General features: G+C 52.0%; 3 protein-coding genes across 3 annotated transcripts; 2 read left to right on the forward strand and 1 right to left on the reverse strand.

The window, feature by feature from the left end:
- RPS28 (ribosomal protein S28) lies at positions 92-1,244 on the reverse strand. The gene is made up of 4 exons (XM_005682426.3): positions 1,141-1,244; positions 999-1,046; positions 361-494; positions 92-173 (listed from the first exon to the last, which is right to left on the reverse strand). The coding sequence occupies exons 1-3, from the start codon at positions 1,177-1,179 to the stop codon at positions 372-374; spliced, it is 210 nt and encodes a 69-aa protein (XP_005682483.1). The 5' UTR covers positions 1,180-1,244; the 3' UTR covers positions 92-173; positions 361-371.
- NDUFA7 (NADH:ubiquinone oxidoreductase subunit A7) lies at positions 1,291-8,658 on the forward strand. The gene is made up of 4 exons (XM_018050998.1): positions 1,291-1,396; positions 1,811-1,860; positions 6,489-6,638; positions 8,441-8,658. The coding sequence occupies exons 1-4, from the start codon at positions 1,346-1,348 to the stop codon at positions 8,529-8,531; spliced, it is 342 nt and encodes a 113-aa protein (XP_017906487.1). The 5' UTR covers positions 1,291-1,345; the 3' UTR covers positions 8,532-8,658.
- CD320 (CD320 molecule) lies at positions 14,795-19,551 on the forward strand. Its single transcript, XM_005682424.3, has 5 exons — positions 14,795-15,009; positions 17,840-17,965; positions 18,298-18,501; positions 18,788-18,946; positions 19,108-19,551. Exons 1-5 carry the CDS (start codon positions 14,871-14,873, stop codon positions 19,245-19,247), a joined length of 768 nt encoding a protein of 255 aa, XP_005682481.2. The 5' UTR covers positions 14,795-14,870; the 3' UTR covers positions 19,248-19,551.

Consider the following 24,315-nt stretch of genomic DNA (forward strand, 5'->3'; position numbering starts at 1 on the left):
ACATCCTCTACTTTCAGAGTACAGTGGGTCAATGACCACCTGGGGGCCCACAGAAAGATTTTGGAAATCTAACGACAACCCAGACAAAACCTCAGGTTTACATACAATACACACACTTTATTAACAGCAGATCATCCTGGTGGGCCAAGGCGTCAACCCAGACATCCAGCACCCTGTAAACAAACCCAAGGGTTGAGATGCTGACAAGGTGCCCCCACCCCAAACAGGGAAACCCTCCCCCATCTTGCTAACTTCAGCAGACTCCAACCAACAGCCCTTGATCCTTGGCGAAATCTCCCCACCCCCAGGCAAGGGTCTAACAAGGAGCTGCTCGATTTCCCACTCCATTTGTGCACTCACCAGTCACAAGTTCAGCGCAGCCTCCGAGCCTCTCGCTCTGACTCCAACAGGGTGAGCACGTCGCCCTCACGCACGGGGCCTTTCACGTTTCGGATGATGGAGCGGCTCGTGTCGTCCATGAATTCTACGCGCACCTACGGGGCCCACAGGAGGGATGGAAGAAGTCAGAGTCGGTTGAGAATAGGATCCATGGGATAAGCGGCTGATGTCGATCCAGAGAACGTTTCTGTTTAGAGACGCTTAAAAGGGGGTGAGGCTGGGAAGGCAGGACTGCGATAGGAGACAAGCCGGAGAGGGGCCGAGGCTGGAGAACAAAGCTCTCGAGCGCCAGAAGATGCCACCAGGGGAGACAACTGGGGGTTGTCGTGAGGGCATAGAGCCACAGTGGTCGTTAGCACAGGCTGAACCAGGACAACGAACTATGTCAGAACTCGGGGAATGAGATCGCCAGAGCCCAGATCCAGTGGGCAGAGCCTTGGCTAAATTTCCGACCCTCAATAAACTCTGGGAAATAGGGAACATATCGGCTCCCAGACACAAAACCCAGAACAAAACCCAGGGCACAGAAATCATCCTCGAGATTCAAACTTTAGAAGCCCCCAGCAAACATCCCTCCGCTCCCCGCCTCCCCCGCTCACCTGCGTGCACTGTCCCTGAGAACCGGTCCTGCCCAACACCTTGGTGACCTTGGGGAAAGAAACTGGAATCAGATCTAGCCCACCCGGTTCCCTTACTCCCTCCTCCCTCATCTGGGCCCTCAAAACCGGGCCTCCGCCTCACCCTGGCAAGCTTGATGGGCTGCACACGGCTCGTGTCCATGATGGCGGCGCGGCGGCGGTCGGGCGGAGAGGAGTCACGTGTTTCGGAGAGACTATTTATACGACTCCCTAGCTCCGCCTATTCCCGCTCTCGCGAGACCATACGCCATGTTCCCAGCAGTCCCTGCAGTAGAGACGTCACCGGCGCCCTTCAGTGCCGGTGAAAGATGGCGTCCGCTACCCGTTTGATCCAGGGGCTGCGGAACTGGGCATCCGGGGTGCGCGGGGCGGGGCGGGAAGGGGCTGTGGATGCTGCAGGTCTTGCGCGCCCTGACCCGCTCCCTCTACTCGCCTCCTTTTTGCATCTCTGGGGCTGAGGCCATTAGTGCCCAGATTCTCCTAAGCAGGGAATTCTCCGCAGCCTGAAACCCCGAACTCCTTCAACCCAGGACACCCTCCCCAGCCGTTGGCTATGGTACCATTCAGGCCTGGGGTCTCCCTAGGCCCGTACCTTTTTAGCTTTAGGATCTTGTTCCGGCCCCCAGCTCCCCTGTTCACCTCCAGGGCCCGTATCCTGTCCTCAAAGACCCATGTCCCACCTTTCTCTTAATTTGTCCTGTGCGAGACTGCCGGTTAGCTGGTTTTCTCTTCTGGAGTGCCCTGGGGACTGATCTCCATCCTTTCTCCCACAGCGAGACTTGCAGGCGAAACTGCAGCTGCGCTACCAGGAGATCTCTAAACGGTGAGCAAACCCCGCTCGCTCCCCAGATCCCAATCCTGCCCTCCGTCTATCAAAAAAAACCCAAACCCCTGTTCTTTTAGACCCCTGAAACTCCGGGCCGAAATCCTGGCTCCGGTCCCTTAGCTGGCTGTGAAGGCAGAGGTTTGCCCTTCATCTTGCTGCACTGTGTCAGATATTGTGCTTCTGCGACAACCAGATGGGGCGTGAATTCTCAGTGGGAATTGTCCGTGATTTGCAGCCTCCGGTGTGGTCCTGACAGTATTACCATCCCCAGGCTACGTATGAAAATATTTGAGACTCAGAGAAACGAAATCATTTGCTTAAAATCACTCAGAAGCCAGAAATTGACAGCCGGGATTTGAACCCAGAAGTGTCTTTGATTTCTAACTCAAGCCAGAAAATTAGTTGACATTTACAAGGCCAGGCTCTGTCCTCAGCCGTTGGGAGTCCCAGGGGAAGGAGAAAATGTCTTCTCATTCCTTTCTTGGAGCTTATATCCGAGGGAGGAGGCAGAGACATAACGTAGTAAGGAAATAAACACAGCAAGTAAAAAACACTTTCAGAATGCTCTGAAGAGAAAACAAAATGGACCAGATGGAAAGTGGCTACCTCAGGTTAAGTGATCAGGAAAGGTCTCAGGGATTGGCTTTGGAGTCAGCTGAAATGCCAAAGGATAATGATTAAAACAACATTCCGGACAGAGGGAGCGGTAAGTGCCAAGGCTGTGCAGCCCGACAGAGCCAGACATAGGAAGAAGACTAGTGTGGCTGAAACACTTAGAAGAATGGGGAATAGTGGGTGTGTGTGTGTGGGGGGGGTGGGGGTGGGTGTGGGTGTGTGGGTGTGTGTGTAGTGGGTGTGTGTGTGTGTGTGTGTAGTGGGGGTGTGTGTGTGGGTGTGTGTGTGTGCCACAGGCAAAGGTAAGGCAGCCAGGGAGGATTAGCAGGAAAGGAAGAACAATAGCTTTAAAATAACCAAATCTTTGTGAATATCTCTATGTCGTGGCTGATTCCAGATATCAAAAGTTTTAAAGTACTTTTCCCTCCTAGGTAGTTGGTGGCCCAGTTGAGAGTTTTGTAAGTTTCACCTTTTTTTTTTTCTAAAGGATAATGGCGCCCCCTAGTGATTCCTTTGGGCCTTTCCAGTTGGTCACGGTTCTTTTTACCCTTTCTGGGCTTGTTTTCTGGGGCTTCCCAGGTGGCTCAGTGGTAAAGAATCTGCCTGCCAGTGCAGGAGATGTCCGAGACTCGGGTTCAATTCTTGGGTCAGGAAGATCCCCGGAGAAGAAGATGGTAACCTGCTCTAATATTCTTATCTGGAAAATTCCGTGGGCAGAGGAGCCTGGTGGGCTGCAGTCCATGGGGTCCTGAAGAGTCAGACACGACTGAGCACACTGCTTGTGCTTGTTTTCTATAGATCCATACCCAGCAGAGGGTCTTCTTTGCACTCTAGGCATTAGGCAGACTCTTAACTTCAACACAGGATATTGCTTCTTTTTTTTTTTTCTTTTAAATATTTATCATTTGGCTGTACTGGGTCTTTGTTGTGGCATGCAGGATCTTTGGTTGCAGTCTGTGGGATCTACTTCCTCGATCAGGGATTGAACCCAGGCCCCTGCAATGGGAGCAAGGAGTCTTAGCCACTAGACCACCAAGGAAGTCCTTTAATATTAACTTCTTAAACTTTGTTTTTTCTGTATTTTTTTCCCCACCTGATACATAACTATCACTTGTTTTAAGAAAAATTTAAATACTGGGGTTATCAGGAAAAAGTTGGTAAAACCCCAATGAATGAAAACCTGATCCTTTTATGATTTTTCTTTCTTTGCTGCCCTCCCTCTCTGCAACAGTTTCTAGGAAAGCTCATATTTTGTTAGTGATTTTTGTTTTTTTGTTAATATCTTTTGTTAGTGAGATTCAGTTCAGTTCAGTAGCTCAGTCGTGTCCGACTCTTTGCGACCCCATGAATCGCAGCATGCCAGGCCTCCCTGTCCATCACCAACTCCCGGAGTTCACTCAGACTCACATCCATCGAGTCAGCGATGCCATCCAGCCATCTCATCCTCTGTCATCCCCTTCTCCTGCCCCCAATCCCTCCCAGCATCAGAGTCTTTTCCAATGAGTCAACTCTTCGCATGAGGTGGCCAAACTATTGGAGTTTCAGCTTTAGCATCAGTCCTTCCAAAGAACACCGAGGACTGATCTCCTTTAGAATGGACTGGTTGGATCTCCTTGCAGTCCAAGGGAATTGCAAGAGTCTTCTCCAACACCACAGTTCAAAAGCATCAATTCTTTGGCACTCAGCTTTCTGCACACTCCAACTCTCACATCCATACATGACCACTGGAAAAACCACAGGCTTGACTAGACGGACCTTTGTTGGCAAAGTAATGTCTCTGCTTTTGAATATGCTATCTAGGTTGGTCATAACTTTCCTTCCAAGGAGTAAGCGTCTTTTAATTTCGTGGCTGCAATCACCATCTGCAGTGATTTTGGAGCCCCCCAAAATAAAGTCTGACACTGTTTCCACTGTTTCCCCATCTATTTCCCATGAAATGATGGGACCAGATGCCATGATCTTACTTTTCTCAATGTTGAGCTTTAAGCCAACTTTTCCATTCTCTTTCACTTTCATCAAGAGGCTTTTTAGTTCCTCTTCACTTTCTGCCATAAGGGTGGTGTCATCTGCATATCTGAGGTTATTGAGATTTTTCCCGGCAATCTTGATTCCAGCTTGTGCTTCTTCCAGCCCAGCATTTCTCATGATGGACTCTGCATATAAGTTAAATAAGCAGGGTGACACTATACAGCCTTGACGTACTCCTTTTCCTATTTGGAACCAGTCTGTTGTTCCATGTCCAGTTCTAACTGTTGCTTCCTGACCTGCATATAGGTTTCTCAGGAGGCAGGGCAGGTGGTCTGGTGTTCGCATCTCTTTGAGAATTTTCCACAGTTTATTGTGATCCACACGGTCAAAGTCTTTGGCATAGTCAATAAAGCAGAAATTGATGTTTTTCTGGAACTCTCTTGCTTTTTCCATGATCCAGCGGGTGTTGGCAATTTGATCTCTGGTTCCTCTGCCTTTTCTAAAACCAGCTTGAACATCTGGAAGTTCATGGTTCACGTATTGTTGAAGCCTGGCTTGGAGAATTTTGAGCATTACTTTACTAGTGTGAGATGAGTGCAGTTGTGTGGTAGTTTGAGCATTCTTTGGCATTGCCTTTCTTTGGGATTGGAATGAAAACTGACCTTTTCCAGTCCTGTGCCCACTGCTGAGTTTTCCAAATTTGCTGGCCTATTGAGTGCAGCACTTTCACAGCATCATCTTTCACGATTTGAAATAGTTCAACTGGAATTCCATCACCTCCACTAGCTTTGTTCGTAATGATGCTTTCTAAGGCCCACTTGACTTCACATTCTAGGATGTCTGGTTCTAGGTGACTGATCACACCATCGTGATTATCTTGGTCGTGAAGATCATTTTTGTACAGTTCTTCTGTGTATTCTTGCCACCTCTTCTTAATATCTTCTGCTTCTGTTGGGTCCATACCACTTCTGTCCTTTATCGAGCCCATCTTTGCATGAAATGTCCCCTTGGTATCTCTAATTTTCTTGAAGAGATCTCTAGTCTTTCCCTTTCTGTTCTTTTCCTCTATTTCTTTGCATTGATTGCTGAGGAAGGCTTTCTTATCTCTCCTTGCTATTCTTTGGAACTCTGCATTCAGATGCTTATATCTTTCCTTTTCTCCTTTGCTTTTTGCTTCTCTTCTTTTCACAGCTGTTTGTAAAGCCTCCCCAGACAGCCATTTTGCTTTTTTGCCTTTCTTTTCCCTGGGGTTAGCGAGATTAGCGATTCCTTTTCTGGCCTCAAACTTTGTATATTTCTTTAACCCAAGTGAGGAAAGAGCTCTGTTTACCCTTCCTCTGGGGGCAGCAGCCACGAGGTGGCAGCAGAAACCTCAGAGGACAGATTGCTCTGAGTAATAAGCCCTGATCCCCTGGGCTTCCCTGGTTGCTCAGATGTTAAAGAATCTGCCTGCCGTTCAGGAGATCCAGGTTTGGTTCTACCCACTTTAGTGTCTTGCCTGGAGAATTCCTTTCACTTCTGTAGAGTTCTTCAGAGAGCTTCTGAAAGAACTGCAAGCCCAGAGGTTCTACAGGCTGGCCCTTGGGACAAGGCTCCTCAGAATGAGCTGAGTCTGGGGCTGTTTCCCCAGTGTTGGTTTGCTGACCACGCCTGCTTGACAGATAGTGGGAAGAGCCTTTTCATTTCCTGAGAACCTGCAGGTGGAAATGAAGCCTGCTGCCAAGCTCTGGCCAAGCTCAGGGGTGGGAGCAGGCCTCCCTCACGAAAGGCTTCTCCATGCCTTCCGCTTCTGGGGCAGACCCACGCCTCACCTCCCAGCACCTTCACATCCAGTGCCAGGGCTTCCACCAGCTTCTGGGCCCTGGCCCTTCCCCAGGCCTGTGCCACCGGCAGTGTATCAAGGGATACCCCTGGCCGCCAGCACATCCCGGTGGCTGCCCACGCCAGGCCTTGTGGCTGAGGTGATGGGCCCATGCTGCAGCCCAGCCGTGTGGAGAGAACAACTGTCTCTTTGCTTCAGTGCCCATGTTTTTTCTTCTCAGAACTCAGCCTCCTCCCAAGCTCCCCGTGGGCCCCAGCCACAGACTCTCCAACAATTACTACTGTACTCGCGATGGCCGCCGGGAAGCCATGCCGCCCTCGCTTGTCATGTCTTCGCAGAAGGTGCTGGTGGCAGGCAAGCCTGCAGAGAGGTGAGGACGCCTCAGTGCCCCTTCTGAGACCAGCCTTCTATCCTGCTTGTGCTTTTCAAGGTCCCAAGTTTGTCTAGCGTCAGCTGTGGCAGGAAATGTCCTACCGGGGGCTTTTCATCTGAGAAGCAAATGAATCCCCACCCAGCCTGGGGTGGGTTTCCTGCAAAGCACAGGAAGCTTCATGGGGCCTTCAAGGGCTTTGGAAGAATCCCAGGCATTGTTGTTTTTGTAATTTTAAGTCCTTGAGAGAGGACTGTGTAAACCTCAGGCCTCTTAAAACCCACTTTGGTCCCTGGCCTCAGGCAGTGTCTCTTAATTAAATAGGAGGAGTAGTGGTGTTTACTTTAGAGAGTTCTGCTAGGACAGGATCCCACAGACGGGGTGGCTTATAAACAACAGAAAACTGGTTCTCATGGTTCTGGAAGCTAGAAAGTCCAAGTAAAAGGCCCCTGCAGCTTCAGTGTCTGGTGAGGGCGCTTTCCTGGGTTCTAGGTGGTATCTTTTTGCCATGTCCTCACATGGGGGAAGGAGTCAGGGGTCTGAAGGGTCTCTTATAAGGGCTCCACCTTCATGAGCTAGTTATCTCCCAAAGGCTCCACCTCCTAACACCGTCACACTGGGGCATAGGATTTTAGCGTATGGATTTTGTGTGGAAACAAACATTCTGTCTATAGCAGACTCATTATGAGGCTTAATTCACATAATGAACTATTTGTAAGCTCTTAGAGTGGAGTCAGTGGCATGTCTGCCTCTTAATAATTCCACAAGTTAGGCAGTGATGACCTACGTTGGAGAAAAAGAAACTGAGGCCAGGTGCTCTGCGTAGGTCACACGGATCATGGGCGGCAGAGGGGCAATTTCACAGCATTTTGTCCAGTGCCTCCCAATGGTATCTGGGCTCTACAGCTGATTCACTTTGTGATCCTGGACTGATCTTTTGGCCTTCTTCAGCCTCAGCTGCCGCTTTTGTAAGATGGGGTTGGTGGGCTTGCAGTGTGATGAGATTGGTAAAGTGATGCGGCCGGGCCTGCCAAGTTGGGTTAGAACTCAGTGAATGAATGGCCCGTGTTGCCGTCTTCAGATTCACCAGAGCCCAGCCCCACACTGGGAGGCTGCCCCACTCCCCCTCACCGCTTCACCTGCCCCCTGGGTGTCTGCATTTCCCAGAGAGGCTGCCTTCTACCTCTTCCACTTCCTTCCGGTGGAGGAAGGGAGGAGGGGAGGCCCTGGAACCCCAGGGGGCCGGGTGGGGTGGGGGTAGGGGGGCAGGTTGGGTCCCTGCCTTGGATCTGCTGGCACAGTGTCTCCTTAGGCCTTACCCTGGACCAAAAGGTCTTATTTTTGACTGCGTATTAACTCAGCCCCGTTAGACTATGGCTGGCCCTCATCTCATTAGCGCTTCCTGCATACAGTGCCTGCCATGTAGCAGGTGCTCAGAATCCGAGGGAAGGAGTTGCTGGGGACGTGGGTCATCTGATTGCTTGACCCTTCTGGAGCCAATGTCCTGCCCTGGGGCAGCAGGAGTGGGGGGCCAGGGGCGCTGGAGGAAGAGTCCAGCATTTCACACTATTTCTGAGACCAGGAGCCAGGACAGGCTTACTGCTTGGGGGCAGAAAGTAGTCAGCTGACCCTTTGGGGGACCCCACTAGAGAGGCCTGTGCATTCTGAAACACCCTGCAATCTGGCCTCCACATCTCCGGTTTCAGCAGATATGGAAAGGGGAGGAGGGGGTGCTCCCTCAGCTTCCTCCCCACTGCTCTCTGGACGCCTGGGGCTGACTCAAGTCTCTCTTTATTTTCCAGCTCAGCTGTAGCAGCCTCTGAGAAGAAGGCTGTGTCGCCGGCTCCTCCCATAAAGAGGTGGGAGCTGTCCCAGGATGAGCCTTACCTGTGACTTTGGCGGGGGGTGCCAGGCTGAGCCCTCAGGGCCACCAGAGTGGTTCTTTCTCCTTGGACTCCTTGATTCCCTCCGGGCAGAACATGACCTCATTTATAAAAATTATATATTGTGCTCCCAAGAATCGCTTGTTTTTACTTTTGAAAGGACACACAGGCTTACTTGGACTTCAGGGTGAAGTTGGTGCCACATCCCTTTTTTTTCCCTTTTCTGGCCACACCACCCATCTTGTGGAATCTTAGTTTCCCTGACTAGGGGTTGCACCCAGACCCCCGCAGTGAAAACGCCAGGTTCTAACCACTGGACTGCCAGGGCATTCCTGATACTGTATCCCGAACCTCTGAACCCCGTGAGCGCGCCGGAATAGGGCAGGAGAGTGGCTCTGGACTTCTAGGGGACGTGCTCTCACTGGGCCCAGAGATGTAACCGTCCCTTTCTCGAGGGCCTGGCTCCACCCCTCAGAGCAGTGGAGCAGGTTCCAGAGTGTTTAGGGGGCATTGACTGTAAAGGATGGTGGTGGGGGAACAAAACCTGCTCACTTCCCTCTCCCGAGAGATGACTCCTCCACCCCCATTCCCCACCCCAGCCATCGCTAGTGTGGATGTTCACCAGAACCCTCCCACCAGGGCCCCCACCTGTTCTTGACCAGCAGGGGCCCCGGGGGACGGTGAGGTGGCTCACAGGGAAGTTTCACCTAGGGCCCTTGTGGAAAGGCCTCCCTGAGCCAGAAGCTTTACTGCACAGGCCTGGGGGTGTGGGGCGGAGTTAGCCCAGGAGAGGAAAGGGCTTCTTCCCACAGGAATGACCAGGGAGTGAAAGCCAAACAGGCAGTGGCCTTCATCTGGTCACAGGCGCGAAGGGGCCACAGTGCCCTCCGATGTGGCAGGGTTGTGACTGCCTGCAGAAGAACCCCCAAAACCTGCCAGTGGGTGAAGTCCAGCTGTGTGCCAGGATAGTGTTGAGGCTGCCTCACCCTCTGGAAGCTTGGAGCAAGGAGGGAAAAGGTCACAGTCACAAGAGAAGGTATAAATGCTGTAAGAGTGAGTGGTACAAATGCTAAATGATTATCAGGAGGAAAAAACCCCTGGGAAGGCTTCCTGGAAGAGGTGGGATTCTGGTTGGAGCAAAGGATGAAATCAAATTTAGAAAGATCAGGAGGGGGAAGACTGGGCAAAGTGTGCAGAGGTAATGAGCTAACACCAAAGAACTTCTAATGACTCCGGGTGATATGTGCCATTGAAGGTTGCTGAATAAAGTTAATGACCCAGTCTCCTGCCAAGTGGGGTTGCAGTGAAAAGATGGTTATCAGTGAGGATGGTGAATCTACTGGCACCATGATCTTGAACTCAGAATTGTGAGAAAATAAATTGTTTGTAAGCCAAGAAGAAAAAAAAAAACGTGTTATAACCTAGACTTGAAATTTGGCAGAGGAATGCGGTAGGGAAGAGGTCTGACATCTCAAGCTCATCCTGGGTGCCAGATATGTGCTGTGTATGCAGGTCAGGAAGCAACAGTTAGAACTGGACATGGAACAGACTGGTTCCAAATAGGAAAAGGAGTACATCAAGGCTGTATATTGTCACTATGCTTATTTAACTTATATGCAGAGTGTGCCTGGAGAATCCCAGGGATGGGGGAGCCTGGTGGGCTGCCGTCTATGGGGTCGCACAGAGTTGGACATGACTGAAGTGACTTAGTCTGCAGCAGCAGAGTACATCATGAGAAATACTGGGCTGGATGAAGCACAAGCTGGGATCAAGATTGCTGGGAGAAATACCAATAACCTCAGAAATGTAGGTGATACCACATAGCAGAAAGTGCAGAACTAAAGAGCCTCTTGAAAGTGAAAGAGGAGAATGAAAAACTTGGCTTTAAGCTCAGCATTCAGAAAACTAAGATCATGGCATCTGGTCCCATCACTTCATGGCAAACAGATGGAGAAACAGTGGAAGGCTTTATTTTGGGGGTCTCCAAAATCCCTGCAGATGGTGATTGCAGCCATGAAATTTTAAAAGACGCTTACTCCTCGGAAGGAAAGTTATGACCGACCTAGACAGCATATTAGAAAACAGAGACATTACTTTGCCGACAAAGGTCCATCTAGTCAAGGCAATGGTATTTTTTCCAGGCAAGAATACTGGAGTGGGTTGCCATTCTCGTCTTTAGGGGATCTTCCCAACCCAGGGATCGAACTCACGTCTTCAGTCTCCTGTATTGGCAGGTGGGTTCTTTACCTCTAGAGCCACCTGGGGAGTCTCTGTGAGGTCCTAGTGAATGAAGAACAGGTGTGGCGAGACCGAGAACTCTCTCGGGCTCCCTGAGAGCTGACCCTAAACCCAGGTGCTGAGGACGCTGCTTTCAACGACTACACATTGTCAGCTGGGTAACCCACAGCTTCTTCAGCACTTCTCCCTGGATCCCAGATGCCGAGCCCCACAGGTGGTGTTGCGGACCCTTCCTCTCCGCTCCCTCAGGCAGTCGTGTTTGCTGCCCTTCCCATCTGCCTTTGCACCACTGCGTCTTTCTCTTACCCAGTTTCTCCTGGGAATTGGAGATTCTTCTGAACACACACACACACACACACACACACACACACAGACACGCTCTCACATGGCTATAATCTCCAACATTTTTTTTAAGTCACCACTTTATATGACACACTATTTTTAATTTTTGTTTTTGGCTGTCCTGGGTCTCTGTTGCTAGGAGGGTTTTCTCCAGTTGGGGGTGCATGGGCTTCTCACTGGGGTGATCGCTCCTGTTGTGGAGCAAGGGCTCTAGAGCTTCCGCAGTTGTGGCCCTTGGGCTCTAAAGCACAGGCTCGGTAGCTGCGGTGCACAGGCTTAGTTGCCTGACGGCACATGGTATCTTCTCAGATCAGGGATGGAATCTGTGTCTCCTGAATTGGTAGGTGGATTCTTTACCACCAAGCCACCAGGAAAGCCCATCGCCAACGTTTTCAATAGTAAGCATGTCATCAACCTGCAAGTAGAGCCCCTGCTGTGAAAATCTGGACGTGTAAGTGTTGCTTCATAGGAAACGTGCACAGCTGAGGACAGCGACTTGTCTGGGGGCCTGCTGTGCAGTAGCGCTGCCTCTCCTGAGGACAGAGCTGTGGATAAAACCTTTTATTGTCAAGAAGAAAACACAGCAGCTGGGTAGAAAACCTGTAAGTTTGTATTTTGTGTGCCTAAGGGGTGTGCTTATATCTTTCCTTTTCTCCTTTGCTGTTCGCTTCTCTTCTTTTCACAGCTATTTGTAAGGCCTCCTCAGACAGCCATTTTGCTTTTTTGCATTTCTTTTCCATGGGGATGTTCTTGATCCCTGTCTCCTGTACAATGTCACGAACCTCCGTCCATAGTTCATCAGGCACTCTATCTATCAGATCTAGTCCCTTAAATCTATGTCTCACTTCCACTGTATAATCATAAGGGATTTGATTTAGGTCATACCTGAATGGTCTAGTGGTTTTCCCTACTTTTCTTCAATTTCAGCCTGAATTTGGCAATAAGGAGTTCATGATCTGAGCCACAGTCAGCTCCTGGTCTTGTTTTTGCTGACTGTGTAGAGCTTCTCCATCTTTGGCTGCAAAGAATATAATCAATCTGATTTCAGTGTTGACCATCTGGTGATGTCCATGTGTAGAGTCTTCTCTTGTGTTGCTGGAAGAGGGTGTTTGCTATGACCAGTGCGTTCTCTTGGCAAAACTCTATTAGTCTTTGCCCTGCTTCATTCCGCATTCCAAGGCCAAATTTGCCTGTTACCGCAGGTGTTTCTTGACTTCCTACTTTTGCATTCCAGTCCCCTATAATGAAAAGGACATCTTTTTTGGGTGTTAGTTCTATAAGGTCTTGTAGGTCTTCATAGAACCATTCAACTTCAGCTTCTTCAGCGTTACTGGTTGGGGCATAGACTTGGAGAATTGGAAAGACTAGAGATCTCTTCAAGAAAATTAGAGATACCAAGGGAACATTTCATGCAAAGATGGGCTCAATAAAGGACAGAAATGGTATGGACCTAACAGAAACAGAAGATACTAAGAAGAGGTGGCAAGAATACACAGAAGAACTGTACAAAAATGATCTTCACGACCAAGATAATCACGATGGTGTGATCACTCACCTAGAGTCAGACATCCTGGAATATGAAGTGAAGTGGGCCTTAGAAAACATCACTATGAACAAAGCTAGTGGAGGTGATGGAATTCCAGTTGAACTATTTCAAATCCTGAAAGATGATGCTGTAAAAGTGCTGCACTCAATAGGCCAGCAAATTTGGAAAACTCAGCAGTGGGCACAGGACTGGAAAAGGTCAGTTTTCATTCCAATCCCAAAGAAAGGCAATACCAAAGAATGCTCAAACTACCACACAATTGCACTCATCTCACTCGCTAGTAAAGTAATGCTCAAATTTCTCCAAACCAGGCTTCAGCAATACATGAACCGTGAACTTCCCGAAGTTCAAGCTGGTTTCAGAAAAGGCAGAGGAACCAGAGATCAAATTGCCAACACCCGCTGGATCATCGACAAAGGAAGAGAGTTACAGAAAAACATTCATTTCTGCTTTATTGACTATGCCAAAGCCTTTGTGTGAATCACAATAAACTGTGGAAAATTCTGAAAGAGAAGGGAATACCAGACCACCTGACCTGCCTCCTGAGAAACCTATATGCAGGTCAGGAAGCAACAAAACTGGACATGGAACAACAGACTGGTTCCAAATAGGAAAAGGAGTATGTCAAGGCTGTATATTGTCACCCTGCTTATTTAACTTCTATGCAGAGTACATCATGAGAAACGCTGGGCTGGAAGAAGCACAAGCTGGAATCAAGATTGCCGGGAGAAATCTCAATAACCTCAGATATGCAGATGACACCACCCTTATGGCAGAAAGTGAAGAGGAACTAAAAAGCCTCTTGATGAAAGTGAAAGAGGAGAGTGGAAAAGTTGGCTCAAAGCTCAACATTGAGAAAAGTAAGATCATGGCATCTGGTCCCATCACTTCATGGGAAATAGATGGGGAAACAGTGTCAGACTTTTGGGGGGTGGGGCTCCAAAATCAATGCAGATGGTGATTGCAGCCAAGAACTTAAGAGACGCTTACTCCTTGGAAGAAAAGTTATGACCAACCTAGACAGCATATTCAAAAGCAGAGACATTACTTTGCCAACAAAGGTCCATCTAGGCAAGGCTGTGGTTTTTCCAGTGGTCATGTATGGATGTGAGAGTTGGACTGTGAAGAAGGCTGAGTGCCAAAGAATTGATGCTTTTGAACTGTGGCGTTGGAGAAGACTCTTGAGAGTCCCTTGGACTGCAAGGAGATCCAACCAGTCTATTCTGAAGGAGATCAGCCCTGGGATTTCTTTGGAAGGAATGATGCTAAAGCTGAAACTCCAGTACTTTGGCCACCTCATCCGAAGAGTTGACTCATTGGAAGAGACTCTGATGCTGGGAGGAATTGGGGGCAGGAGAAGGGGACGAGAGAGGATGAGATGGCTGGATGGCATCACCGACTCGACGGACCTGAGTCTGAGTGAACTCCAGGAGTTGGTGATGGACAGGGAGGCCTGGCATGCTCCGATTCATGGGGTCGCAAAGAGCTGGACACGACTGAGCGACTGAACTGAACTGAACTGAACTGAAGGAGTGTGGGTGAGAAGAGAAAGCCGACGCTACTTTCGCTTGTTTTGCTTCCGAAGTAAAGTATAAGACCCTCCCTGTGGAGTCTGTGAGGATTAGGAGGTAGTGAGAACATCCTGAGGCTAGGGACAGAGCACCCAGGATGAAAGACAAGAACTGACATTTCGTTGATTTATCAGGTTCTGTTCCAGGCGTTGGGGATACAAGGAGCAACACAGCATTCCTGCCCTTCTGGGTCTGACATTCTAGTGCGGAATCAATAAATCAAAGTAGTATTAGTAAATAAAATATATAATAAGCTCGGGCGCACGAAAGAAGAAGGAGCGGGGAGGGGATGAGGCATTCCTAAGATAATCAGGCAGAACATTTGGTGCATGAGGAATGTTAAATATCGTAAGATGACAATACTTGTCAGTACGAGTTCATTTGCATCTCCAGAGGTTTCTAATTTCAAATAGGCCCCATACTTTTCGATATGTCTGTCACTGGGAAAAGAGGGGAAGACCCTCAAATCGGGGGCCCCCGGTATTCAGACACTTACGGTACTCAAAGCCAGGGGCTGCAGCGGGATCTCTGGCCGTGGGCCCCGCCCCGGGTGTGGGCCCCGCCCCCCGGATGTGTGCGCAGGCGTGCGCGAGGATAAGAGACAGGCTGGGAGTGCGCGTGGACCCAGCCGGCGCGGAGCGGGGGTGGTACGATGAACGGTTGGGTGGCTCGGGGTCTATCGCGGCGTGCTGCGGCCCTAGGCCTGGGGCTGCGGGTACTGCTCGGCTTCGGGCTGTGCCTGGAGACCGCCCCGACTCCGATCCAGACCTGGTCCCCGACCCAGGCCCCAGGTGAGTGAACTTGCAGCCCGCGAGCCCTCTACCCCTGCAGTCTAGCTCCGCCTTCCCCCGCCAGCAGCGCCTCACCATTGGCTACGCCGCAAGTCTGTCCAGGACACTCCCCCCGCACATGGTTCTAGGGGAGCCTAGCCCTTGAAAGAGCCTTCCCCAATGGTGCCCCGGGATTGCTGTGCCTGCCTTTAACTGCGCTGCTTCGGCCCTCTCACACCCGGCACCTGCTCTGCTTTGCGGTGCACCATTGTCACCTCCAAGCTGCCCTTCACTCCAGCATAAGCAGGAAAGTTCTTTACAGACTCTGGTTGTCCGACCTCCAACCTTAACGCGGCTGGTTATCTGGCGCCTGCTACCCGGGGCCATTTGCCTGAGTTTCCTCGGCGACCATCTCCCGCCCTCTCAACCTCTACACTTTCCTTCTCTGGACTTACGAGAGAAAGAAAGATCTTCCCTGGCTCCCCAGGCCCTAGGACACGTTTGCCCTGGCCTCAGTGATGGTGGCTCTCTCAGAGGTTCCCAGAGGCAGTGGGGCAGGTTAGAATGACCTCCCTGTGCACACAGGTGCCCCCGACTTTCAGCTGTAGACTCAGGTGCGCACACCCGCGGGTCCTGTCTTATCTGGTTCCCCTTCTTACTCCTGCCTTTTCAAGCTAAGTGTTCCTCCTTCCTTCAAGGATCAAGACATTAACCAAGCTCAGGCTCTTTACACCCAAGCAGTCTCTTCCCTTCAGCACCCAGAGGTAGGGACTCCTAGCGTGGCCCCTTTCCCAGGTGGGGAAACTGAGGCTGGGAGGGACAGTCACTGATCTCTCCAAACCACAGCCCTGTAAGGCCCCCTTGGCTCTGCTCTGCTGCCCGCTTTATAGGACACACACAGACACTCCCTGATTCCAGGGAGGGAGGTCAGAGGTTGCTATGGAGAGGGGCAAGACTTGGGGAGGGAACTGTCGGCTTTCGGATCCCCATGGCAGGGAAGGAAGTCGGCTCCAGGCCATTCCACAGGGCTCAGGGACGGTAGGGCCCACAGGTATATTTGGGCCTGGAGGCCAGCTTGCAGACCGGCTGGCTTGTGGAGGGTGGGGGCTTGGAGTGGGGCTTTCCTCAACTTGCCCCTGTGAGCAGAGGTGGAAGGGGCAAGAGGACCAGAATCAAATGGAACAGAGCTAGGCTGGGGCCAAGCCAGGTATTTGCTACCCACCCTGCTGCACCCAGGAGGAAGCCATAAAGGCCACTCCCTTCCTCGGTCCCTCAGACTCCAGTCTGCTGTCCCAGCTTCCGGGCCCTTCTGTGTCCCTCCTGCTCAGGGTCCCGGAAGGCTCATAACTCAGCTGGACTCAGCCCAGACCGTTGTGTGAGCTGTGTCCATTTATCATCAGGCAGTACCCTGGGTTTATAGTCAAAAGGTCACGGCCCTGGCCATCGCTAAGTGTCCACTTTACGCAGGTACCAGTTCAAGGGCCATTGTTCTAAGACGCTGGGCTTCAGGGGTCTCTGAGAGGGACCTGAGACCCCTCCCAGGAAATAAGCTGGAGACGTGAAGTCTGAGGAGGAAGTCATGGAAGTGCAGAGGGGAGGGAGGAGAGGGAATACTGGGCCCGGGAACGGCATGGCCGAAAGGTGGAAATGGGCCAGGCCTCTTGCCACAGCAGCATGGTGGCTAGGCCAGAGGGAGCTTGAGGAAGAGGAGGAATGTAGGAAGAAGCAAGTTCCAGGAAGGGTTCAGGGCTGGTCAGGACTTGCCGGCCACATACAGGATGTAGGCTGTGAGAGGGTCAAGGGACCAAGGGATGGTTTTGAGCAAAGGGGAGGCAAGGGCGGGTGGCCTAACGGTGTGACTCTGAGAGGTCCCTGGTGTCTGAGGGAGATGAGGGTGGGGAACCTGGGGAAGAGGTGGCACAGTCAGGATGGGGAAAGCGGTCAGAAGTTTCTGGGAGGACTTCAGTGGGTGGGTCAACAAGTCACGGTGACCAAGCAGGTCCTTTACGCAAGGCCTCACTTTCCCCTTTGCTAAGTTGCTCTTGTTCAGTCACTCAGTCTTGTCTGACTCTTTGCAGCCCCATGGACTGCAGCACGCCAGGCTTCCCTGTCCTTCATCATCTCCTAGAGTTTGCTCAAACTCGTGTCCATTGAGTCGATGATGCCATCCAACCATCTCATCCTCTGTCATCTTCTTCTCCTGCCCTCAATCGTTCCCAGTATCAGGGTCTTTTCCAGTGAGTTGGCTCTTCACATCAGGTGGCCAAAGTATTGAAGCTTCAGCTTCAGCATCAGTCCTTCCAATGAATATCCAGGGTTGGGATAATCAAATAATCCTTTAGGATTGACTGGTTTGATCTCCTTGCTGTCCAGGGGACTCTCAAGAGTCTTCTCCTTTGCTAAGGATAGCTGGGTGGGACATAACAGGCCCTGCTGAACCTGACGGTGAGCCTGAGCCAGGCCAGGTTCAGAGATGGCCCCTCCCCTAGTCTGTTTAACCACAAGCTTGGAGAGACCCTTGGGGAGACCATCTGGCCATTTGGAGCCTGATAAAGACCCCAGGATCAGTGAGACATGGGTTTGAACCATGGCTCTGCCACTAGCTTGTAGCCAAGGGCCTTTCCTCTCCTGCGTGTCTCCTGTAGAATGGGCATGGCTATAGAATCTGACCAGTAGGACTCTTGGTGAGGCTGTGAACTGCTGGCCTCCAGGCCCCCGCGCAGTGCATCCTTAGGAAAAGTGGTAACCACCAGTGTAGTTCCTGGGACCTGGCTTTCTCCTGGTGGTCGTAGCTTGTGACACTGTCCTCCTAGCTGAGGGTCCAGACCTCCCACTTGTGTGCGTCCCTCAGGCCCCAGTGCAGGCTCGTGCCCGCCCACCGACTTCCAGTGCCGGAGCGATGGCCGCTGTGTGCCCCTCATCTGGCGCTGCGATGTTGACCAGGACTGCCTTGATGGCAGTGATGAAGAGGAGTGTGGTGAGTGGCCATGCCCTGGGGGTGGGGCTTTTCAGGGCCATGGGAGGAGGTGCTTGTGGAAGGAGTGTGGGTTTCAGGCAAGGAACTCTGGGGTGGGAGGGGCCTCAAGGAGGGCGGCTGGATCTTTGGGTTAAAAGATGGGTTTGCAGGGCAGCAAGTTAGTGGGGTCTTGGTTGGAAGGTGGTGCTAATAGCAGGGCAGAGCCCTTGGGATGGGCAGACGTTATAGGGTCACTCATTCTCTGGAAGGTGGGGCTCGCAGCGGGGTGAGGGGTGGGGCGTACCTGTGCTCTCTTGGGTGGGTGTTTGGCCTGACTCACCCTGTACCCCCAGGTACTGAGGTACCCAATGTCAGCCCCTCCCCTTGTGACATCATGGATGACTGCCCTGACCGCAACAAGAGTCTTCTCAACTGCGGGCCCCAGCCCTGCCCGAAAGGCGAGCTGTGTTGCCTGCTGGACGGTCAGTGTATCCCAACCACATGGCTCTGCGATGGGCACCGGGACTGTTCTGACTACAGCGACGAGCTTGGCTGCGGTGTGTGCCTATGGGGGCAGGGAGGCTTGGTCAGTAGAGCAGGATGCCTGACACCTTCCAGTGTGTGACGAGGCTGGGAGCGTGCACGTGTGTTTCTGCCTGAGCCTGCATACCCATGGGAATGCAGGAGGGCACTCAGGTAGCAAGTGCTCACCAGCCTTGCTCACTCAGTCTGGGGCTAGAGGGTGAGTCCCAAGTTCCCTCACCCCAGGGCACCGGGACACCCATTCATCCTTTCAGCCCCAGGGCTCCCTCCCTTGCTGCTGAATGCCCGGACTTGTTGCAGGAAACAAGACCCACCAGGAGGGGAGGACCATGTCCACGGGGACTCCTGCGACCCTGGAGAATGTCACTTATCTCAGGAATGCCACAGTCACCACCATCGAGGACTGGGACTCCGTTCAGTCTGGAAACCGAAGTGCTTATGGGATTATTGCAGCTATAGGTAATATGAACAGCTCCTGCCCCCAAGCCCATGCCCACACCTGGAAGCTGCCCTGGAGAATGGACAAGCTACATGCTCCCCTTTCCAGTGTGTTGGGAGCTTGGTGGATGTGGGGGCCTCCCACCACCCCCTCACCCGCTCCCCTCTCTCTTTCCCCACAGCGGTGCTCAGTGCCAGTCTGGCTGCTGGCATCCTGTTTGCATTGTCCCGGCTCTGTGCCCAGGGATGCCTGGACCCGCGGGGGCTGCTGGTGTTCATGAAGGGGTCACTGCAGCCAGAGAGGAAGACCTCGGTGCTCTGAGCATGCGCTCTCACCCCCATATCACACGTTCCCCAAGTATGGCAGGTAGAGAGGACCCACACGTGGCTGCTCCCAGACCTGGCTTCTTCTGTCCTCACAGCGCCAAGCACCTGTGCTCCTGCATATGTGACCCTGGAGGCTGGGGTTGCCCGGACCCTCCCCTGGATACGAAGAGCCTGGATGGGGAACATGTCACAGCTGGAGCTGAGGGGCTGGCCCCGGATCACTCTTGGGGCGGCCCCCATGCTCAGATACTATTGCTACCTCTGTTTGAGAGTGGTGATTAAAGCTAGTTCACATCCTCTGCCTGCCTTTGGGCCTCTGTCTCCCTCTGCCTGGGTGGCCTGGGGGCTCTGTGGGGGAGTGCCTGCCTGTAGAGGGTGGGAATCAGGGACCCAGCCCTGGGCACCCTCTTGGCCACTCTGCCTCCTGGAATCAGGACAGGGGATGGTGGGGCTGGGAACAGCTTGCACTCCTAGAGAGGAGTAGATCTTGGGCGGTGCCTCTTGGAGTGCTGGCTGGGGGGCCTCCATCCGTTTCAGCTTCCTGTCTTTGAGACAGAAGCTGGATGGCCCCCGGTTGGTCTCCACCTTGTTTCAAAATGTAGGTTTTATTATTATTTAGGCATTGAGGCCTGAAAATATTGATACTGAAGCTAAAGCTTCAATCTTTCGGCCACCTGATGCAAAGAGCCGACTCATTGGAAAAGACTGATGCTGGGAAAGATTGAGGGCAAAAGGAGAAGGGGGCAGAGAGGATGAGATGGCTGGATAACATCACTGACTCAGTGGACATGAATCTGAACAAGCTCTGGGAGATAGTGGAGGACAGGGAAGCCTCGTGTGCTGCAGTCCATGGGGTTGCAAAGAGTTGGACACAACTGTGCAACTGAGCTGCAGCAGCAGCTGGGGTGTCAGCACTGACTGTTATAAATGTCTCAGCCTGTCAACAGCGAGAACAGCACCTAGGGCACCCACTGGGTCCCTATTACAGCAAGACCCCGACAGATGCTCCCCAACCAGAGCCAGTGGGGTGGCTGGACCAGTGCAGGATGTACTTCAGCAAAAACCATTTGGTTGCACTGTGCGTGATGCAGAACTTCCCCGACAAGGAATCGAACGCATGACCCCTGGACTGGAAGTGCAGAATCTTAACTACTGGCCCGCTGGGGAAGTCCTGGCCATCAAGGAACTTTGAGGGACAAGATTTGTCCTGAAGGTCCTGGAGAGTACACGGCAGGCCCCCCACTGAGAGAGATCAAGGTGGGGAGGACTTCCCTGGTGGTCCAGAATCTGCTTGCCAGTATGGGGGACATGGGTTCAGTCCAGGCTCTGGGAAGATTCCACATGCTTTGGCACAACTAAGCCCGTGCACTACAGCTACCGAGCCTGTGTCCCAGAGCCTGTGCTCTGCAAGAAGATAAGCCCCCACAATGAGAAGCCCTCGCATAGCAACTAGAGAGCGGCTCCCACTTGCTGCAGCTAGAGAAAGCTGGTGCACAGCCATGAAGACCCAACGTAGCCAAGTTAAATAAAATTAATGGAAGGACTGATGCTGAAGCTGGAACTCTGATCCTTTGGCTACCTGATGTGAAGAGCTGACTCACTGGAAAAGACCCTAATGCTAGGAAAGATTGGGGGCAGAAGGAGAAGCGGATGACAGAGGGTAAGATGGTTGGATGGCATCACCGACTCAGCGGACACAAGTTTGAGCAAACTCTGGGAGATGATGAAGGACAGGGAAGCTTGGTGTGCTACAGTCCATGGGATTGCAAAGAGTTGGACATGACTGAGCAAATGAACAACAACAACAAATTAAAAAAAATTTTTTTTTTTAAAGATCCTTGGGGGAGAGAGAGGGAAAGCAGGCCTAGGGCTCTGTCTATATTAGGGCCTGAGGGTCAGGAGCCTCAAGTTCACTCGATTAAAGCACAAGAGCTGGAACTAGGGTCCCAGAAGGAAATCAGGTGGTAACTGATCACCTAAGTTATCAGTTATCCAGGTCCCCCAGGGTTTCTAAAAGGGGCACCTTCATGGGTGCGTCACGTAATAACCAGGTAGGTTGTATTGCTAGTAGCTGTGTTGTGCAGCTGGTGATGTGTTTGTTCACAACGTTCACAATGGACATCAGCAATCAAAAGCTTAGTGTCAGGGACTTCCAGTGGTTAAGGCTCCAGGCTTCCAATGCAGGGGCATGGGTTCAATCCCTGATCGGGGAACTAAGACCCTGCATGCTGAGTGGCGTGGCCAAAAAAGGAGAAGAGTTTACCGTCAGGCAGTCACACTGCACTGGCCCTAGGGATGAGCAGGGCAGGGGGATGGTGGCTCTGGGTTGGTTGGTCTGCACACGAGAGGCACAAGTCACTGGTGACTTGTTAGTTATCTCCAGTAACTCACTTACTCCTTGAGGGACAGTCCATTCCTGGGCAGTGAGGCCCCAGCTGCCAGGGTGTTGAGACTATAGAAAGGGGAAATTCGCTGGCAGTCCAGTGGTTACAACTCTGAGCTTTCATTGCCCGGGCTGCGGGTTCAAAACCAAGTCAGGGAACTAATCCCTCAGGCTGTGTGGTGGAGCCAAAAAAACAAAGAATACATGAAGTGTGGTTAATATACTAGCTGTGGGGTGATGAGGACAGACTTCTCCTGTCTTATTTTTTTCATGTCCTAATGGGGTGGCCAGGGCCCTGGTAGCCTGGGGAGGCACCCAGGTACCCACACAGTGTCTTGGGGCTCGAACATCCAGCAGGCAGAGAGCTGGGCCCTGATGACAAGATGCTGGGAGAGGACAGAGTTTCCTGGGGGTCTGAAAGTTCAGCTTTGGGACCCTGCTCCCATAGGAGATGGGTTGTTTTTGTTTTATTTTGTCTGTGCAGCCAGGGTTGAGGGATCTTAGTTCCCTGACCAGGGATTGAACCTGCGCCCTTGGCAGTGAAAGTGTAGAGTCTTAACCACTAGACCACTGGGCAGTTGCCCATGGGATTTGAAGTCTGGGCCTCAGGCAGCATGTTAGGGGCTTGAGTTCTCTGTCAGGCAGCTGTGGGGGCTTGGTAGGTGGGCTGCAGCCAGGATAGGGGACCTTGACCAACAGTGGAGCAGAGGGTGCCCAGCCTCCTGGGGTACAAGGCCTTCCCTTGGTGCCCTCTGGGCACCCCCAGCCCCCAAGCTGGCCCAAGTTTCATGCTGCAGACCTGGCACACTGATGGGCTTCTGGTTGTCAGGAAGGAGTTATGCCAGATAGTAGAATTTTCTTTTTTTTTTTTAAGATTTTTTTTCCACCTTCATTTTTGTTCAGACGTGGCCAGCCAGAGTGGGCCATGGAGGCAGGTCAGGGGGTGCGAGGCTGGTGTCAGACACCACCTGAGCTGATGAGGTCTAAGGTCTGGATCTTCCTCGGGTGTCAGCTGGGTTTTCAGTGATCAGTGGCACAAACCACTCTGTACCCACTGGCCCCAAACTCCCAGTGGCATATTGTCTCACCTGGCTGGTGTCTCTTTATCTTCCCATGAATGGTGGCTGCTGGCATCTCTGGGCTGGACTGGCTGGATGTCACTGTGTCACTGGACGGCACCAGGGTCATGTCTGGTGCACAGGTGGGTGGGGGTGCCTGGGACAGCTGGCCCTCTCCCTCTGTGTGGCTTCTCCAGTTGGCCCTTCAATGTGGTCACCCGAGGGGGATGACTGAAGTCCTTTTCTGACAACACGGGTTTCCCCCAAAGTAGAGAGCCAAAGCCCCCAGACCTTCTAATACTCAGACCTAGAACTGGGCCACCAGTTCCTCCGTGTTCTGCTGATTCAGTGGAGTTTCAGGTCAGCCCAGATGTGTGTCAGGGGCAGAGGTGGTGACCCCACAAGGGCATGAACACCAGGGAGGCCTGGTTCCTCAGGGCCACCAAGGGGACAGAGGGTCGGGAACGGGCAGGCCACGGTGGGTGACTCCTGGCCACCGGAGCCTGCTGAGTGACTGGGCAAGTGGCTTTGCTGTCCGAGGGCCAGCTTTGTCATTGGCACACTGGGGCAGCCACGGTTACAAACACCTGTCTCGCTTGAGCAGGCCGGGATTTCAGCAGCCTTTGTTCTCTTGAGCAGGGTCGCTGTGTGCTGTGTGTACTGCCAGTTACCCATCCTGTCCTGCGGGCAACAAGCCCAGCGAGTCACTTTCAGGATACTCCGGGGGGGGGGGGGGTCCAGGTTGAAAAGGGAGGAGGGATGTTGAGGGGGGGAACGTGGTCAGTGGGCCTGGGTCCTGGCGCTTGGGGAATTCTGATGGGCCTGAGAAGTGAAGGGATGGAGTGGGGTGGGGGCTGCAGTGCTGAAGATAGGGGGGTCCAGGGTGTGTGTGTGTGTGTGTCTGTATATATCTATCCAGCTCTCACCATTTCGCTCTTTCGTTGAGGGAAACTCACATAGTGTTAAATTAGCCATTAGCTATTTTAAAATCTGGGCTTCTCTGGTGGCTCAGCGATAAAAGAATCCGTCTGTCAATTCAGGAGACCCAGGTTCGAACCCTGGGTCGGGAAGATCCCCTGGAGAAGGAAATGGCAACCCACTCCGCTGTTATTGCCTGGAAAATTCCATAGACAGAGGAACCTGGTGGGCTACAGTCCATAGGGTCACAAAGAGTCAGACATAGCTTAGTGACTAAGTCTACCATGCATTTAGTACACTTGCAGTGTTGTGTGACCCTCAACTCTATCTAGCTGCAAAACATTTTTATCTCCCAAAAGGGAAACTCCCTCCCCATTTGGGGTCATTCCTTCCCCCATCCCCTAAGCCTAGGCACTCTAGAGCCCCTGCTCCAGAATTAAGAGCCTTCTTGCTGCAACTAAGACTGATGCAATGAAAAAAAAAAAAAAAAGATCTTTGTTGGGGACTTTCCTGGTGGTCCACTGGTGAGGACTCCATGCTTCCACTGCAGGGGCTGGAGTAGGATTCTTGGTTGGGGAACTAAGATCCCAAAAGCCAAGTCCAGAAAAAAAAAAGACAGCTGAATGGTATTATACTAGGTATTAGGCACTGTTCTAGGTGTGCAGGATACAGCAATAAAGGAAAAAGACCCCCTAAAAGTGGGG

Source organism: Capra hircus, chromosome 7 (assembly GCF_001704415.2).
Source record: "Capra hircus breed San Clemente chromosome 7, ASM170441v1, whole genome shotgun sequence".
Taxonomy (NCBI): domain Eukaryota; kingdom Metazoa; phylum Chordata; class Mammalia; order Artiodactyla; family Bovidae; genus Capra; species Capra hircus.